Consider the following 17,878-nt stretch of genomic DNA (forward strand, 5'->3'; position numbering starts at 1 on the left):
GCCTCTGGTTTTCACTAGCAAGCTCTTCTGACGCTTTATCAAACCTCTGCCCTTTGTGTTAGTTTTTGTTTCACTGTAAATATTTAATGGCAACCTGCTTGTTACATATTTAAGATAGGAGAGGAAGTGTTAATACCTGTACTAGGATCCAGACACATTTTTAGTATCAGACTGGCAGGTAAATTCAAAGACACATTTAAAAGAGCAAAATTCTGCCTTCATTGGGACCCTCAACAAATACAACATGGTTGTAAATGACAGCAGAATTTGGCCTAGGACTTTATGGGAAATTAATAGGAATTTGCACCAAACAGATGACATATATGGATGGGCTACTGAGTTTTCAGTTACATTTTGCTACTTCCGGGACTATACCTTGTAGCATTCAGAAACACTAGACTATGAAAATGTCAACTTGCGTGTATCGATTTCAAATGGATAAAGTGCAAAACAGCGTACAAGTTCACTGAAGCTATAAGTGATGTAAAGATAATGCCCACAGCTCAGAGGGTGATACAAGTCACGCCAAATCAGCTGAGAATCACGTGAAAACAGCAGGTGATCGAAGAATTTAATCTGATAACAATACATTATAACTGCATTTCAAAGTACAGCAAATAGTTATGTAAAAGCTGCCTTATTCTTTTCACTCCAAAGCATTAATAAGAAATACAACAACAAAGTAGAAGAAAGCAAATAATTGTTTATATATAGGGCACCATGCCCAGAAACTTCTTGGTACTTTACCAAATAAAACTAAAAATACACTCTGATTAATAAAAGACAACAGTTATTTAATAAGTTCCAGAATGTTATTCTGCAGAACAGGACATTTTGGCATGGCTTTGCATGATTGGCTGTCTGTGCAAAAGAGCAGCCCAAGACGGGAATAGCATGGCTGTTGTTGGTCAGGACTGAGGTATGTTAGCAGAACTGTCTGGGGATGTTTACGCAATATTTGCCTACACTACTGCATCAACCACAGCTATTATGCTCTCCTTTTCATGAATCTCTCTTAACTACTGTTCCGCGACTGCTCTGCTATGTTATTAAAGAAAAGGGGAGGATTCTGACATGCATGTCTATTAACTCATTTCATTTTGGTTATGTCTTGAAGTTCAGTATGCCAATGAGCACATAAGGAAGGAACTGTCTAACTGGATACAAAAATTAAAAGGATTCATCAGAACACATATAGGTAGCACAGAAAAATTTAGCCCAGAAAACTGGATTATGTTTTTTCTGATTCCTACTTTGTGTTCACTAGTAATATAATATACGCTGGGACGTGAGAAGACATAGAGGTTGGGACAGAACTTGAATTACAGATATAAGAGGAGCTCATGTAGGGTTTGATCCTGTTCCTGCTGAAGTCACTAACAAGGCTCCAATTGGCTTCAGTAGAACTGGATCAGGCCCAGCGTGCAGTGTGAAGGGCTGCAAGATTACCAGATGGACAAAACGAAACCACGTATATATGGACATAACTTTGTTAAAGTAAATGGAGTTAGGTTTTCTTATTGCAGGGCTGAATTTGGTTGATATACCCTGAAAAAGAAGAATACTGTTAACAAGCTGTGATCTGAATTTCATCATTCTGAACTAAATTGTTCCTTGTTACAGAGAGAAATTCAAAACCACATTTCCTCTCGCCCATAAGAAGACACTCTATGACAGTACATATTTTTAACCTGACATCTTTCATGTTGTAAGCCTCAGGAGGAGAAATAATCTCCAAAAAAATATTTAACTAGCACTAAAAATATCTTTTAAATAAAAATACATAAAAGAAATTAACTGATTTTATCCAGTGCTTAATGGCTTTTAATAGTAAACAAAAGTAAAATTGATGTTGAATAGATATGGTTTCCTTAACGTAAAATTTGTTTGGGGTTAATTAGCACAGCTGAGGATTAATCTTAATAATTTTACATTGCTTACACTGGAGGCAGTTTTCCACAAGCCTGCTAGCCAGCATCGCTCATGGAGGAAGTGGCATTTTGTATTTTCAGACTAAACCACAGAGGTGAGAGCAGATGCTCCCCCTGCAAGCTGAGCTGGGCAGCCTGATTGTGTAGCTGCCTCCTTCAGCCAGGTGGCAAATGCCTCTGTATTTCACGTAGCAACATTATAAAGTTGTCATAATTATTTTTAAGTAATGATAAGGTAGCCAAACCAAATTCTGTATAGGAAAATAAGGAATATATCAGCATTTTAAATGTACACAACACTGAGCATTTTTACTGTCGTTTCTTTAAGAAAAGCGGATCTAATTAGTTGTGTCTCTAAAGTGCGCACCTAGCATTTTTATTATGTATTATAACATTTTGCTCAGAGCTGACATTTTTATTCTGACAAGCACTGTCTAGAGAGCTCTCAATAAATAATACATTTACAATTTTCAGTAAATAAGCAGTGGACACAAATCGTTATCCTTACTTACAGCTGCCCCTCTCTAATAGTGCTTTTACAAGTAAGGTGACTATTCAGTCTAATGCAATACTCTCAGTGCTGGAAAGATATTTTCATTCATTACCACAGTCACAAGCACTTAAAGCACTTTTAGGCCCTGTTACAAAACAGCAGGAACGGCAGAGCAAATAGGACTAACTAAAACTAAAGTTTGTCACCAAAGAAACCTGAGGTTGTTCACCTAAAGAACTTGAAAATTCGCTTGCATAAAGGTTGGCATACATGGTGCTGAAGCCATCAAAAGAATATAAATATTTTCTTTAGAGATTTTTATATTAAAGCTGAAAAATTGTCAAAAATACGGGTTTCAATTTGGCCCATAATATTAATTTGCTAAATCAAAACCCGACTACAGCATGTACTTCAGTTCCTATCTTAAAACATTTTCTGATCATAATATTGTTAGCTTTACAGTACATTAGAAACAGCAATGAAGTTTGAATTTAGTTATCTGCTGCCGAGTCCACACAACTGAAGCAGCTTTGCATATTTTTATAGCTGTTAACTCAATAATGGTCTTAGCCATGGAGCCTGATTTTCTTTCATTTGTATCCATTTACACTGAATTTGCTTTTCTGATTCTCATAAGGGAAGAGCTGGCTGTTTAGATAGCTCCTTGCATTTTCTTATTTGCTTTCATGATGCTTATAATGTAACTAACAGGTCTTTGATACAAATATTGCATAGGTAGGTAAGTCACAGAATACATGATTCCTAAAAAGCATCAGAAATGTAGGTGAGTGTACTGCAATAAATAGATGAAATAGCATTTGACAGAAAAGCTGAGACATTTTATCATATAGTCAAAAATGTAAAATTCTCTCTTTTTATTGGTGAGGCCTGGGGGGAAAGAGGTTTAATGAGTTTGCAGGCAAAGATGGAATGGGGAAACTAGAGGCACAGGGATGGAGAAGAAGATTCTAGGAGGCTAAGAGAGGAAGAATCACTGGGGAGGAGCTGGTTGGATGAGCCCAGGAGGTGGTGACATTTAGAGGATCCAGGTTCAGTTCAGTTTAATCCATTCCTGTCTGCAAGGCAGTCTATAACTGAAGCTCAGAGACGCTAACTGAAGAAAGACAGCAATGCTGTGAGTCCTAATAAAAAGGTAATTAATCATAACGGGTAGAGGATGCAAATAAATTTGAGGTGTTTCCCTTAAAAAGTCCAAATCCAAAAACTATCTTAGTTAGAAGAAATGACCCAATCTGCACAATTCAGATCAGAAAATAGATAAAAAGGTCTTGAAGCAGTTTAAACAGAGTAAGTTCCAACAAGTGGGCATTCTGAACTGGGACACAGAAGCATCATCAAAATGGGCTGTGGAAATGACCTGGTGGTGTCATTGCAGCTCCTAGCAGTACCCATATCACAAAAACCGCTATCATAATTGACATAAGAACATAAGAATGTACCGGGTCAGACCAAAATCCATCTAGCCCAGTATCTGTCTACTGGCAGTGGCCAATGCCAAGTGCCCCAGAGGGAGTGAACCTAACAGGCAATGATCAAGTGATCTCTCTCCTGCCATCCATCTCCATCCTCTGACGAACAGAGGCTAGGGACACCATTCTTTATCCATCCTGGCTAATTGCCATTTATAGACTTAGCCACCATGAATTTATCCAGTTCCCTTTTAAACATTGTTATAGTCCTAGCCTTCACAACCTCCTCAGGTAAGGAGTACCACAAGTTGACTGTGCACTGCATGAAGAAGAACTTCCTTTTATTTGTTTTAAACCTGCTGCCTATTAATTTCATTTGGTGACCCCTAGTTCTTGTATTATGGGAATAAGTAAATAACTTTTCCTTATCCACTTTCTCAACATCACTCATGATTTTATATACCTCTATCATATCCCCCCTTAGTCTCCTCTTTTCCAAGCTGAAGAGTCCTAGCCTCTTTAATCTTTCCTTGTATGGGACCCTTTCCAAACCCCTAATCATTTTAGTTGCCCTTTTCTGAACCTTTTCTAGTGCTAGAATATCTTTTTTGAGGTGAGGAGACCACATCTGTACACAGTATTCGAGATGTGGGCGTACCATGGATTTATATAAGGGCAATAATATATTCTCAGTCTTATTCTCTATCCCCTTTTTAATGATTCCTAACATCCTGTTTGCTTTTTTGACCGCCTCTGCACACTGCGTGGACATCTTCAGAGAACTATCCACGATGACTCCAAGATCTTTTTCTTGACTCGTTGTAGCTAAATTAGCCCCCATCATATTGTATGTATAGTTGGGGTTATTTTTTCCAATGTGCATTACTTTACATTTATCCACATTAAATTTCATTTGCCATTTTGTTGCCCAATCACTTAGTTTTGTGAGATCTTTTTGAAGTTCTTCACAACCTGCTTTGGTCTTAACTATCTTGAATAACTGGTACCCTCGTTAGTAGTCTAAGGACAGAGGCTAAAAGGTGACTGGGCATGGAAGCCAAAGTACTTTTTCACCCCAGTGATGGTCCCTACAGGGGAGGGGTGAGGTACATTGGCAATCCATTTCCATATTTATATTGTCTCCCCTCTCCATAGTATCTCAGGGCACTGTGGAGAAGCCTGTACTACCCCATGTATGCTGAACCAGATTTGTGAACCAAAAAAACAAGACAGGATGTTTTCTGCTGGCAGTCAGCTCAAGAGAGAGACTGAAGAATTATAAGAAATCACCAGGTATTGTAGTTTGTATGGAGCCCAATGACATGTGGGGGGAGACCTAGTAGTCTCATGTGATCAGGCATTACCATGATGAACACCAATACCAAATCCTAGGATAAACAGGTAGCTCTCCAACTCCTCTACTTATTTATAATGTGACATTATATGCTGGAAATACTGACAAAGCCAGTGAGATATATTTTGATCATGAAGTGAGTAGCCCTGAAATACTTTGAGTACATAAGAAATTAAGAAAAGTCAAAATGGCACTAATCTTTTACACACTCCCAGGCCTACAAAAGAACAAGAAAAAAATCTTCTGACCAGCAATGGAGGGAGTTTGAAACCAAAAGAGTTTAGTCAGGGAGAAAATTAAGTACCCAGACACTGAGTGGGTTATAAACAGAGTTCATCAAAGAGATTCCTAATTTAAATAGAAAATTAATTCCTAATTCAAAAAGCAGAGAACCCAACCAGAGCAGAAGCCATTCTAGATCTACTTCTAATGAGGAACCAACTGAGATAACTGGGTGCTTTCTGCTAGTGTCCCTCAATTATTGGAATTCAGCTTACTAAGAAATAGTTTCATAGGACATAATGTCCCTTTCTTTAAATGTATGGCTAATACTGTTTAAAATACACAAGTATGAAACAACGCTGGAGCCCCCCAAAACTACTATCATTAAGATACAGAACAACAAGCTACAATTTCTTCATAAAGGAAGAAAAAGCAGTGAAAATGAGTGACTAATGTGACTGTGAGAGACCACACAAAGATCTGAGGGTAAAAAAGAACATCAAAGGGGAATGGACAGATTTAGAGGAAAACACAGAGGACTGGAGAGAGTCAATCAGGCATGTAGCAAAGAGGTAAGCTATGCAAGAATACAGAATGAAAGGGGGAAAGTGTCCTCCATGCCTTTGCCCTACCCTTTGTCTATCATGTCTATTTAGATAGCGAACTTTTTGGCACAGAGACTGTCTATTACTCTGTTTGTACAGTGCCTGCACAACAAAGTCCTGTTTTTATTGGTCCATAGGCACTACCAGAAAAAATAAAAAATAATAATAATAATAAAAAGAGGAACAAGAAAGGCTTCCACAAATCTAACACACTGGGCAAAAAAGGAATGCTAGAAAGAGAAGAGGCTCATTCAACAGAAGAAAGTATAAATCAGCTGTGATTGTATAAAGACTGAGGTACTGAAGTGCTTTATTCCTTTTGAAAGAAAAAACCATTAGTAAATACAAAAAACCATGACAATACAGCTGTTGATAAAAGGCAGGTAAGGGACTATGTACAAATGTTGTCCGAATACATGACCATCTGTGAATTGACAGGAATCTGCTCACAAATTTGTGGGGATGATCCTGCACCATTTAAGACAATGGGAACTTTACCACTGACTTTCATGGACATAGGATCAGACCCTCACTCTATTACAAGCAAGTATTTGTGAAAATTCATGGAGAATGGAGCAGGTAGTATATGACTGATATATAGCAAATCTGGTAAAGGTTTTTCAGAGGGGAAAAAGGGGACTATTAGATCGTAAACTCTTTGGGGAGAGACCATCGTTCAGTATCTATGAACTGTACCTACCACAATTCACCCACCCACCCACCCCAAGCATTGGTTGGGGCTTCCAGGAGCTACCACAAAACAATTAAATTCATGTAAAAGCAGCAAAGAATCCTGTGGCACCTTATAGACTAACAGACGTTTTGCAGCATGAGCTTTCGTGGGTGAATACCCACTTCTTCAGATGCAATTAAATTCATATCACTTTGAATAATCCTAACTTCAAACTATAGTAAAACTATGAAAAAAATTGTTCAATTATAAAATGTATCTGTAACCATCCAGAACCCATGAAGAATGTATAATGCATATCTATTTAATAAATTGCCAAATATTTTAGAACAGACAAGAATGAGGCCTTATTCAATGGAAACACTGGAGGTGGGAACGTGGCAGAGACATAACTGTCCAACTAGAATTAAATCCAGCCATTACTCTTTAGAAAAGTTCAAGGACATATTCAATGCCCACAAGTAGCTAGGAACTCAATTCTTTGTCTCATCCAAAAGATAAAATCTCCTTGAGCACTATGTCCTCTAACACTACACTGGGATAAGAGTGTAATATTAACTGAGGAAAAAAAGAATTCTACTCACTCACCAGAAGGGAGAAAAATTATTGTTGTCTACAAGTAGTTGTAGACTGTAAAAAATAATTAGGGAGGGAAATTTATCAGGGTGATCCAACGTGGTATAACTGGGAATCATGCAGAGAAAACTAAACAAAAAGAGCATTTCAACTAAATATAAGGGACAAATCATTCTAAAAGTGAGATCTCTAAGGCTATGGGAACATCTCCCAAGAGAAGTGATGGAAGCCCTGTTGCTTGAAACTAAACTGAAAGGGCTACTTATAGACATACTGTTGGGATCAATCCTTTCATGCCAGTGGGAGGCTGAACAAAGAATGTAGAACTGAAACATTTCTTTCATTCAGTATGGTATGGTATGGTATACAGATTTTGTGAGCAGTATATATACAGATGTTAATAAACCTATAATTGAAATGTAATGACAATAGCACACTTATAGACCACACCGTATCGTCAAATATCTTTCAATGTAACTTTCAATGAAATCAATGTGAATTGCGCACATTTCCATGTACTTTGTTCTATATACATCTTTAGTCCTATTATGGAAGAGTTTTTTTGTTTTGTATTGTTCTTAGCTATTTTAGTATTAACTCTAAAATTTTCACCAGCAAATGAAGGGTCAAGAAAGAGTTGAAAAAACATTGAATATCTACATATATAGTACTTTAGTAATTAATAAACTCTATCATACATATAGTATATTAGTTATGAACATGTGTTTAATATATATTTAATATACATTTAGACATGTATACATGGTCAGCTCCATGTTACATATATATTTAGGGAGAGAGAGAGAGCACCTGCATACATGACAGATAGTAGAGATGGATATAGTAATATACTGTTATTTACATAGAGGCATGTAATTCTACCCTGAATGGTAATTAAAAATCTCTGATTTTTAGCATGTCCAACTCTGGTCTTCAATGATGAAACAAGAATGGGAAGCAGTTTATAAAAAACTTGTGCTAGAATTTTGAACTGAGCTTTGCTGAAAAATGATACTGTATACATAACAGAATCAAGGTTAAAAGTGAAGTAGGACTCAAGGCCCTGAGTAATGAGGGCTTAGCACTTAGCAGAAATGACACGTCCAGTTTCCAGCTCAGGAGTGCCAGCTGACTGGCCATACTAGCATTCCATACCTATGGAGTTGCACGGGTATCAACTCTGAAGGGAAATCTGCCCTTCAACCTACAGACAAGATGTGTTCTTAATTATTACTTTTAAAGGCTTAGGTGGAGGTACAACATAATGTCTGGTTGGAACCTAGAAGTAGCCAGACCAGACAATGGAAATATATCACATAAGCACAGTAATAAGCAATGTTTTGGAAGTGACTTCTCTTATTGGAAGGGTAGAGCGTGTGGAGGGGAAGGGGGAAAACAGACATTTGAACGGGGTGCCAAACATGTACACTCTTCATCTGAACACTGCAAAGAAATAATGTTTCTTCCACTGGAAGATACTCTTTTTTTTTTTTAATCAATGAAAGGCCCTCCTCAAAACACTGTGCATTTCCTTGTACAGAAAATGTAAATAAGTTAGTATATTGAAATTATCCAAAACTCTTAATGTTTGGTATGGCTCAGTTAAATTAGACATCTGGTCTCATTTCTGACCTCTTATACCGCACGAGAATACATTTCAGCAAGTCTTTATGTACTCAGCTAAGTGACCTGTAAACACTGAATAGAATTTTATTATTTTTATATTTAAATTCTACCACATCTATTTTCTTTCCATATCATTACAAATTAAGTCGCAGGCTGTTTTAATGTACAATCTGTACAAGGACTGGGTTGGGAACTCATTATTATTTGAGTTTTGCAGGTGATGGTCTTTTTCCAAATTACATGTAACTCAAGAAACTGACCTAAGATATGTTTAGTCCTGCATGAGGTGCTTATGTTTGTAGTGTGATACACAAGGCATGATATTGGCTGAAGCACTATTATTAAAGAAAGATTAAAACAGCTGTACATTATGCTGAAGCATTCACTCTTTCCTTTGCAGACAGAAGGTCCTGGATTACAAGCAGCACTTGACCATTTAAATCACTACAACAACCAAATTTAACCAGCTGGGCCATATTCTCTTAGGCAATGCCTGTTGACCTCCTTGGTCGCAGCTGCTCAAATGAAATTCTGATTAGACAACTTATTTTCAGAAGCCAAAGGACTCTGATTAAATATATTTATTTAGACATGATAAAGTCTTTAAACTCATATTCATTTTCTCACAATTACCAGTTGTCGTGGGGCCCAGAAGCACCATATACAGGGATGGCTGACATTTTATATTTGAAAGCACACAACCAACTATGAAGCATTTTGCATTGGAGACTCACGCTAATCCTAGGCCATATTCCTCTGGAAGACCAGAAATTTTGTGACGTTAAAGGAAACATGGGGGCATTACTGGTCACAGCAGGGGACTGGGAATCAGGAGCTCTGGATTTATTTCCAGCTCTGCTACCAACTCACTGCATGACCTGGCAATAGCCATCTAGAGTCTAGTCCAATTGGTCTGTTGATTTAATGGGAGTAGAACATGAGTCTATAACCTTCCTATGACTAAGTTTCCTCCATGTAAAACTGTAACAAAGGACTATTTACCTACCTCATTGGAGTGATAAGAAACTTAATTTGTTTGTAAAGACCTTTGAGAAACACAGAAGAAAAGACCCACAGAATTAACTTAGTAGTATGCAGTAAGAGTTAATGCTTCCTCTCCATTAAATTAATTGAATTATTGTATTATGATGACTCTCATTAATAGACAGTAGCTTTTGAATGTTCTGGACTAGGAACACTGTTGTACTAGGTCATGACTATATCAGGGCTCAGTATGACCCATGCATAGGACTCTTCAGCAGCCCTGGCTGTGTATCATCTTCAGAAGAACTATCAACTTACTCTAAACAAGCCTATTTTGATGGTTATTTGCTGAAAGACAAACCTCTTTGGCCCAGCTATAATTAGGCGATTATTAGGTCATTTAAAAGAAAGGGTCTGCTACAGGACAAAATGTGTTTACTAACCTATGTCTCATTCCTGCAATTGATTCAATGCAAACACAGGGTCTGCCCATACATAGTCAATTGTAATATTTAAAACATGTAATTGAAACCAGTTTTTAAATGTTCATTTTATTCAGATCAAGCAAATGTGAAAAGTCGTGGACTGCCATTTTGCATTACCCATATGTTTTTCAGGATAACACTGAAGCAGGTACATTCAGCATTTTGCTATTTCACATGCACAGGTACCAAAACCTACCACAACAATTACAATCTATTTCCACTCTATATAAAAATTAACAATATCTGAGATTTTGGAGTATGAAACACATTGCACAACTGCAAATATTTGCTGCAAATTAATTTTCCATAGTCACTGATTAAATCACATTGCAAATTGATGCCCAACAATTATTTCTTGCAATAGTCAAGTGACCTTTCTCTGCAAAAGTAGTGGGGCAAAAACATGAAAATAATTTAACATGAAGATGTGGTCAGCCACTTTTGTGCCAAAATAAAGAGGCATTAAAATGAACAGTGCTCCAGCATTAGCTGTTCCTCAGAAAGCAAGATTTTATAAATCATGCAAACACTCTTCCTCATGGGAATATGGAGAATGGAGAACTCTTACATTCGGTAAAAAGTGGTCTTTTTTTGTATAAAGTACGTCTCTAGATTAAACCAATGCTAGTATATACTAATAAAGAGTGAGGACAGAAAAGACACCAGAATTAGTAGGAAGAGAAGTTAAAGTGTTTAACCCATCACATTAAAATATTAACTGTAAACTATTTGATGCACATTTGGTTTTACACTCCACACAATGTACTTTTGGAAAAGTTTTAGCAGTGGTGTCACTATGATCAACAACAACTTCAAACTCCAGCAGCAAGTCTGAGCCAAGAAGCCTTTGATTAGCATGGAGTGCAGAACAACTGTTAACTGACTGTAAAAAAAAGATTTTGCCAAAGTAAAATTTAAAATAGTTTCCTAGTCTAGCCATCAAACTTAAGAGATAATTTTTAAAAGAATGATCTTTACAGCTGAAAACAGACAGATGGTTCTCAAAAATCTGGGACATTCTTTGTAGACGCTTCTCCAGCTTAAGAAAGGACACCTATAGAACACAGTTAACTATGTGCCTGTCATTTAAAAACTATGCCAAGAAATGTAAAAACCTTCACATATCTACCTCCCTGCATATTTTTGCCACATTTAAATAGGTTGTTTCAGTTGTAATGGATTTCTACTTTGCTACACAGAGCCTGAAGATCTCACCATATACCCTTAAAAGCCTGTGAGCCAAATCCTCATCTCCAGAATGTTACAGCTCCCTTAATCCTGAAATACCCACTAATTGATGGGGGAGATGGAAGACTCTGCAAGTGTCCTGCTCTCGCATGTTTTTTCACAGATTTTTCATTGCAGGGGGCAGGACTTGTCCCACCGCAGAACCACAACCGTGTCTACTTCAGGATCCTCTGACTCCCTGAAAGTTTGTTGTTGTTTTGCCAGAACACTCCCTAAGCAGGAATTCCATGGCACGGAGGCAGAATAGGAAAAGCCTACGGACACAGAACTGTGGATTCTCCACTGGAGTCTAGGTGAAGAGATATTAGGTTATGAGCACCCGCTGCTCTAACCCGCCCTCACTCTGACATACACCCCAACCACCTCTTCTTTAATACAGATGCTGTGCAGGTCTCCCCACGGGCTCAGGGACTGGGCAGATGGCGCCACAGAGGCCGCTGAGGCTTCACTACACATGAAACGTGAAGATCTCTGTGTAGAATCCATCCATGTACAGATCTAGAAGGATGAACTCACTTCCCCAGTTCTATTTAGTCCTTATTCAGGCAAAACTCTCATTTAAATCACAGAGGTTTATGCTGACTAAGAACTGAATATAAGGTGATTCATTGCCTCATGATTTATCCCTATTTTTGTATTTCCTTCTCACATATGCACATATGTTTTATAAAATGCATTTCTTCAGCCACAGATCTAGATATACAGGTCAGAGCTAACTCCTCCTTAGCCTTAGAACAATTGCCTACCTTCCTGGCTGCAAAAGTTGTTATGAATAAAGTGAAGAAAGATGACAATTACTGAGATAAAATTAAATAACTAATGTTTTTCTGCACTTCTATTGTTTAAAACAAATATTTTCACTTAAAAGGAGAAAAAATTACTGAAATATATCCATGAACATGATGAGACCAGCTAGCAATTCATCATAATTTTTTTAATAAGCTGAGGCATCATCTAAGCTCAAATCTTTGCTTTGACTCATAGGCACCACCTAAAATTCAGGGAGTTTTAGGAAACAGAGATATCTGTCTAACATGCCTAACGGATCACAAACTGCCATTGCCATGGTAACTGTGAATAACTTTTTCCCAGTTAATGCCAATTATGCACTTCTCTGGCTCTTGATACCCCACACATTCTTTAAGGCATAGAATCTGCAGGAAAAAATATATTACAACAGTCTTAGCCCGCACATACCTTCCTGTTCAGTCCTGGTCATTTCCTCTAGTTTCTTCTGTTTCAGTGTGTCCACCACATCAGCAAGGCTTCCTTTGCGGCGTTCTGGAGTTCCAAAATTAACACTGGTCATTAGCTCACTGCGATCGCGACCTCCTTCGTCGGGCTTGTGTGGTGAGGTAGAGGTATTCCGGAAGGAATATAGGGAACATAACTTATTACTCTCTGACTCCTGCAAAAAACAACATAACATGAAAACACAAACTATTCCACTTGTATCTGCGACGTATGGATTAGATGACAAGTGAAGGTATATAAATATAGTGAGCAGTTTACAACAGTAAATTAGGCAACTGTCTCTAAATTCCATGCTAAGGAATGGTTCTGTTACCCATGCACCTGAAGGGATCCCCCAGTTCCCCAGGGCAAAGTACAATTTAAGGAAGGTGGTGGTCTTATAGAAGTTTAGTTGCCTCAGTTACAATGTTTGATCATGCCCCCGCCTTACTTAAGCCCTGCCTTGTCGATGATTCTCAGCTTTCACACTTCCCCCTTAAGATACAGAATATTTCCTACTCAAAGAATGACAGATTAAATTTTTTTATGAGAAACGATCTATTGCCATTTGTTTCAATAAATGCTTTAGGTCTCTTGAATCTTCTCTTCGTTTGCGCAATTTGCATGTTGATCCCTTACATGTAGTATCAAAGAAAGCACAAGAGAGATCAAATTAAAAACATTGGGCCAGATCTTCAGCAGGTGTAAAGCAGCATAGCTCCAGAACTTCAAAAGAGGTAAGCCAATTCATACTAGTTAAGGATCTGGGGTCCATTGCTTTTATAGAATCATAAAAATATAGGGCTGGAAGGAACCTCAAAAGGTCATCTTGTGTAGCCACCCATGCTGGACATGGTGGCTAGACAAGGCATGGCAGGACCAAGTATACCTAGACCACCCGACCAGTGTTTGTATAACCCAGGGGTAGGCAACCTATGGCACGGGTGCCGAAGGCGGCACGCAAGCTGATTTTCAGTGGCACTCACACTGCCTGGGTCCTGGCCACTGGTCCGGGGGGGCTCTGCATTTTATTAATTTTAAATGAAGCTTCTTAAACCTTTTTAAAAAACTTATTTACTTTACATACAACAATAGTTTAGTTATATATTGCAGACTTATAGAAAGAGCCCTTCTAAGAACATTAAAATGTGTTACTGGCACGCGAAACCTTAAATCAGAGTGAAAAAATGAAGACTCGGCACAGCACTTCTGAAAGGTTGCCGACCCCTGGTATAACCTGTTCTTAATAACCTTGAGTGACAAATTCCACAATCTCCCTTGGAAGCCTGTTACAGTTCTTAACTATCCTTATAGTTTGAAAGTTTTTCCTAATATCTAACCTACATCTCCCTTGCTGCAGATTAAGCCCATTACTACTTGTCCTACCTTCAGTGGACATGGAGAACAATTGATTACCATTCTCTTTATAACAGACCTTAACATATTTCAAGATTTATCACATAACTCCTCCCTCTTTTTGGGGGGAGGGTCAATTAACCTTTCCTTATAGGTCAGGTTTTCTAAAACTTTTATTATTTGTATTGCCTTCCTCTGGACTCTCTCCAATTTGTCCACATCTTTCTTAAAGTGTGGCACCCAAAACTGGACAGAATATTCCAGCTGAGGTGTCACTGGTGCCAAGAAAAGACAGTTACCTGATATGTCTTACATACGACATGCCTGTTATATACCCCAGAATGATAGTCTTTTTTGTAATTGCATCTCATTGTTGACTCTTATTTAATTTGTGATCCACTATAATTCCCACATTCTTTCCCACAATACTACTGTCTAACCAGTCATTCATAATTTTGTATTTGTGCATTTGATTTTTTTTCCTAAGCACAGTACTTTGCACTTCTCTTTACTGAATTTCATCTTCTTGATTTCAGACCAATTCTCCAATTTTTCAAGATCATTTTGAATTCTAACCCGGTTCTTCAAAGCGCTTGCAATTCCACTCATCTTGGTGTCATATGCAACTTTTATAAGCAAACTCTCCACTCCATTATCCAAATCATTAATGAAAATGTTGAATATTACCACGCCCAGGAAAGATCTCTGCATGATCCCACTAGTTTGACAGTAGCACATTGATAATTACTCTGAGTACAAACTTTCAACCAGTTATGAACCCACCTAACAGTAATTTAATCAAGACCACATTTCTCTAGTTTTCTTATGAAAATATCATATGGGACTGTGTCAAAAGCCTTGCTAAAATCAAGATATATCACGTCTACTGCTTCCCCACTAGACCAGCAACCCTGTCCAAGAAGGAAATTAGGTTGGTTTGGCATGACTTGTACTTGACAAATTCATGTTGGCTTTAACCTGTTCTTTCCCTATTCTCGCTTGTGCTCCTTCTCCCCTGTTGTTAATATTAATTCTGTTAAGCATCTGGTCACAATTAATCTTTCTAGTGAAGACTGAAGTAAAATAGGCATTAAACATCTCAGCTTTCTTGATGTCATCTGTTGTTAGCTCCCTTTCCCCACTAAGTAGAGGACCTACACTTTCTTTCATCTTTCTCTTGGGCCTAATGTATTGATAAAACCTTTTCTTATTGCCTTTAATATCCCTTGCTAGGTGTAACTCATTTTCTGCCTTCACTCTTCTGATTTTGTCCTTACATGTTTGTGCTATTATTTTGTATTCATCCTTAGCAATTTGTCCATGTTTCCACTTTCTGTATAATTCTTCTTTAATTTTCAGGTCATTAAAGAACTCCTCATGGAATCATATTGGCCTCTTACTAGTCTTCCTGTCTTTGCTTTGCATTGGGGTAGTTTGCAGTTGTGCCTTTAATATTTTCTCTTTCAGAAACCATCAGTCCTCCTGAACTTCCTTTTCCCTTAGATTTTCTTCTCATGGGACCTTACCTACTAGTTCTTTGAGTTTGTTAAAATCTACTTTTTTGCAGTCCATTGTCCTTATTCTGCTGCTTTCACTCCTTCCTTTTCTTAGAATAATGAAATCTATCATTTTATGATCACTTTCATCCAAATTTCCTTCTACCGTCAGATTCAAAGGAATAGAGAAAATCAAATGAATACACATAATTACACTGAACATATGATATGCATACAATGCACACTCATGTATTACTCCTTCAGTCTTTAGGTCACATCATTTTCTTACAGAACAAAGATTAGAATACTTCTGATATACATAACTGGAAGTAACTTTACAGACTTAAACAGATAAGAATGAGCAAACAAATGAATTTTAAGTCAAAAATAGTCACGTATACCTATATGCATGAGTATTGATATTGTGTACACCAAATGGGGTATTTGCATAACTTACACAATGAAAATTATACACTATATCAGAAATAAATATGGCATCTTTTTTTGCAATGGAAAGAAATTAGTATTTTGCAAAGAAGCTAAAAACTAAGCACCAATGACCTGCTGCTAATTTCTTCCTTTCATTGCTCTCACCACGTTGCCCACCTTTGAATCCCTTAATTGGCTTCTTCTCTTGCTGTATTAAATTCAAGCTCCTCAGTCTCCAGTCCAAGGCCCTCATATACATCTCTACTCTCATTTCCTCTTAGTACCATTCACTGAAATGGATATAAGACTGGATTCTCAAAACTCCCTCTTAAAACCTCTGCACCAAAAATTACCCATGCCCTCCACTTCCCCAAATTATTGCTCTGTGTTTTAATTTTGTTGGTTTTATCTAGATAAGATTGTGAACAGTCTGGGGCAAGGAATATGTCTAGAAACTCTACATTTTAAGTACTATACGTACAATAAAATAATACTGATTATAGTAATATATTCAAGGCTTGATAGAAAATGTGTTAGTACTATTGAGAACCATCCCCCTAATGCCATTGCAAATGCATAACATTCACAACAATAGTATCCTTACTACCCTTTGAGCTGAAGTAGTACAAGGTAGAATATTTACTGTGACGTGTCCCTGGTGAAATAGAAGTCTGAAAAAAAAGGTAACAAGACAAAGTTAACAATGGCAGACATAAAACCCTGCTCCAGCCTTAATGGGATTAAGAAGTGGCTGTGCAAAACTGCAGAATGAACAATACAAACAACGAACAAGCAGGGCAAGGTCTACTGACGACCAAGAAGATGGTGATGACAGATCACCATCTACCAATGTTCAACATGGCATTATTACCATCATCTACAAAGGTGGGAATATTTGATAGCTATTCTGAAAATGCATTTGTTCACTGATGGGGTATGCTCCACACACTCACCCAGAAGGGGCTAATGTAGGCCAGATGGACCAATTAACCCTCGTGGGCTGCAAGTTGGGGGATATTTGCACTAAGAACAGAACCCTAATTAAGGGAAGCTCACCTATGGAGGAACTTCTATAAAATCAGGGAGCTGGTAGCAGAAAGGGTACTGCAGGGAGGAGGCTTCAGTCACTCTCCCTGGGATAAGGTAGAGAAAGGGGCTTTGGACCGAAGAGGGAGGGTTTATCTAGCAGACCCAGGAGATAGCGTTTTTGCTAGGATGGAGACTCTGAGCCTTGGATAGGCAGAGTAGGAGAGGAAGAGGAGCAGGAAGGGAGAGGCAGCATTTGAGGTAACACACACCTTGGCTGATATGGTCCAGATAGGGTCCTGGACCAGAACCCAGAGCAGAGGGTGAACCTGGGTTCCCCTATCAGCCACTGAACAAGTGACATAGCCGGGGCAATGATCATGAAGCATGTCTGGGACCGTTCATCCCAGTCACTGAGGGAGTGACTCAGCCAGGGCAGTGGACTTAAGCACTGTCTGGGACGCTGTAGAGGAGTTTGACAGAACCTCAGAAGGGGAGGACTATTGTGAATTGGCCGGAGGGCTAAGCCACAAAGACAAGGTGCTATAGCTCCTGAGTAGCAAGAAAGGAGCTGCAGAACAACATAGCGAGACAACAGTCCTAATCCCCAGAGGGAGGGGAATTATCACTATCATCCAAAGGCAATGCTCCATGGCCACTGCTGAAGCACCAAGGCTGCAGTAGGCCTGTCAA

At 38.2% G+C, this 17,878-nt stretch overlaps 1 protein-coding gene across 2 annotated transcripts in view; it reads right to left on the minus strand.

Moving 5' to 3' along the window:
• Positions 1-17,878, minus strand: part of SOX6 (SRY-box transcription factor 6) — a 385,937-nt gene that overhangs the window by 246,643 nt on the left and 121,416 nt on the right. For both annotated transcript variants that reach the window (XM_045016229.1, XM_045016227.1), the window contains one exon: positions 12,843-13,053. In XM_045016229.1, the coding sequence (XP_044872164.1) occupies positions 12,843-13,053 (211 nt within the window). The remainder of the gene's footprint in view (positions 1-12,842; positions 13,054-17,878) is intronic.

This window comes from Mauremys mutica, chromosome 4, assembly GCF_020497125.1.
Source record: "Mauremys mutica isolate MM-2020 ecotype Southern chromosome 4, ASM2049712v1, whole genome shotgun sequence".
In the NCBI taxonomy this organism is placed as follows: Eukaryota; Metazoa; Chordata; order Testudines; family Geoemydidae; genus Mauremys; species Mauremys mutica.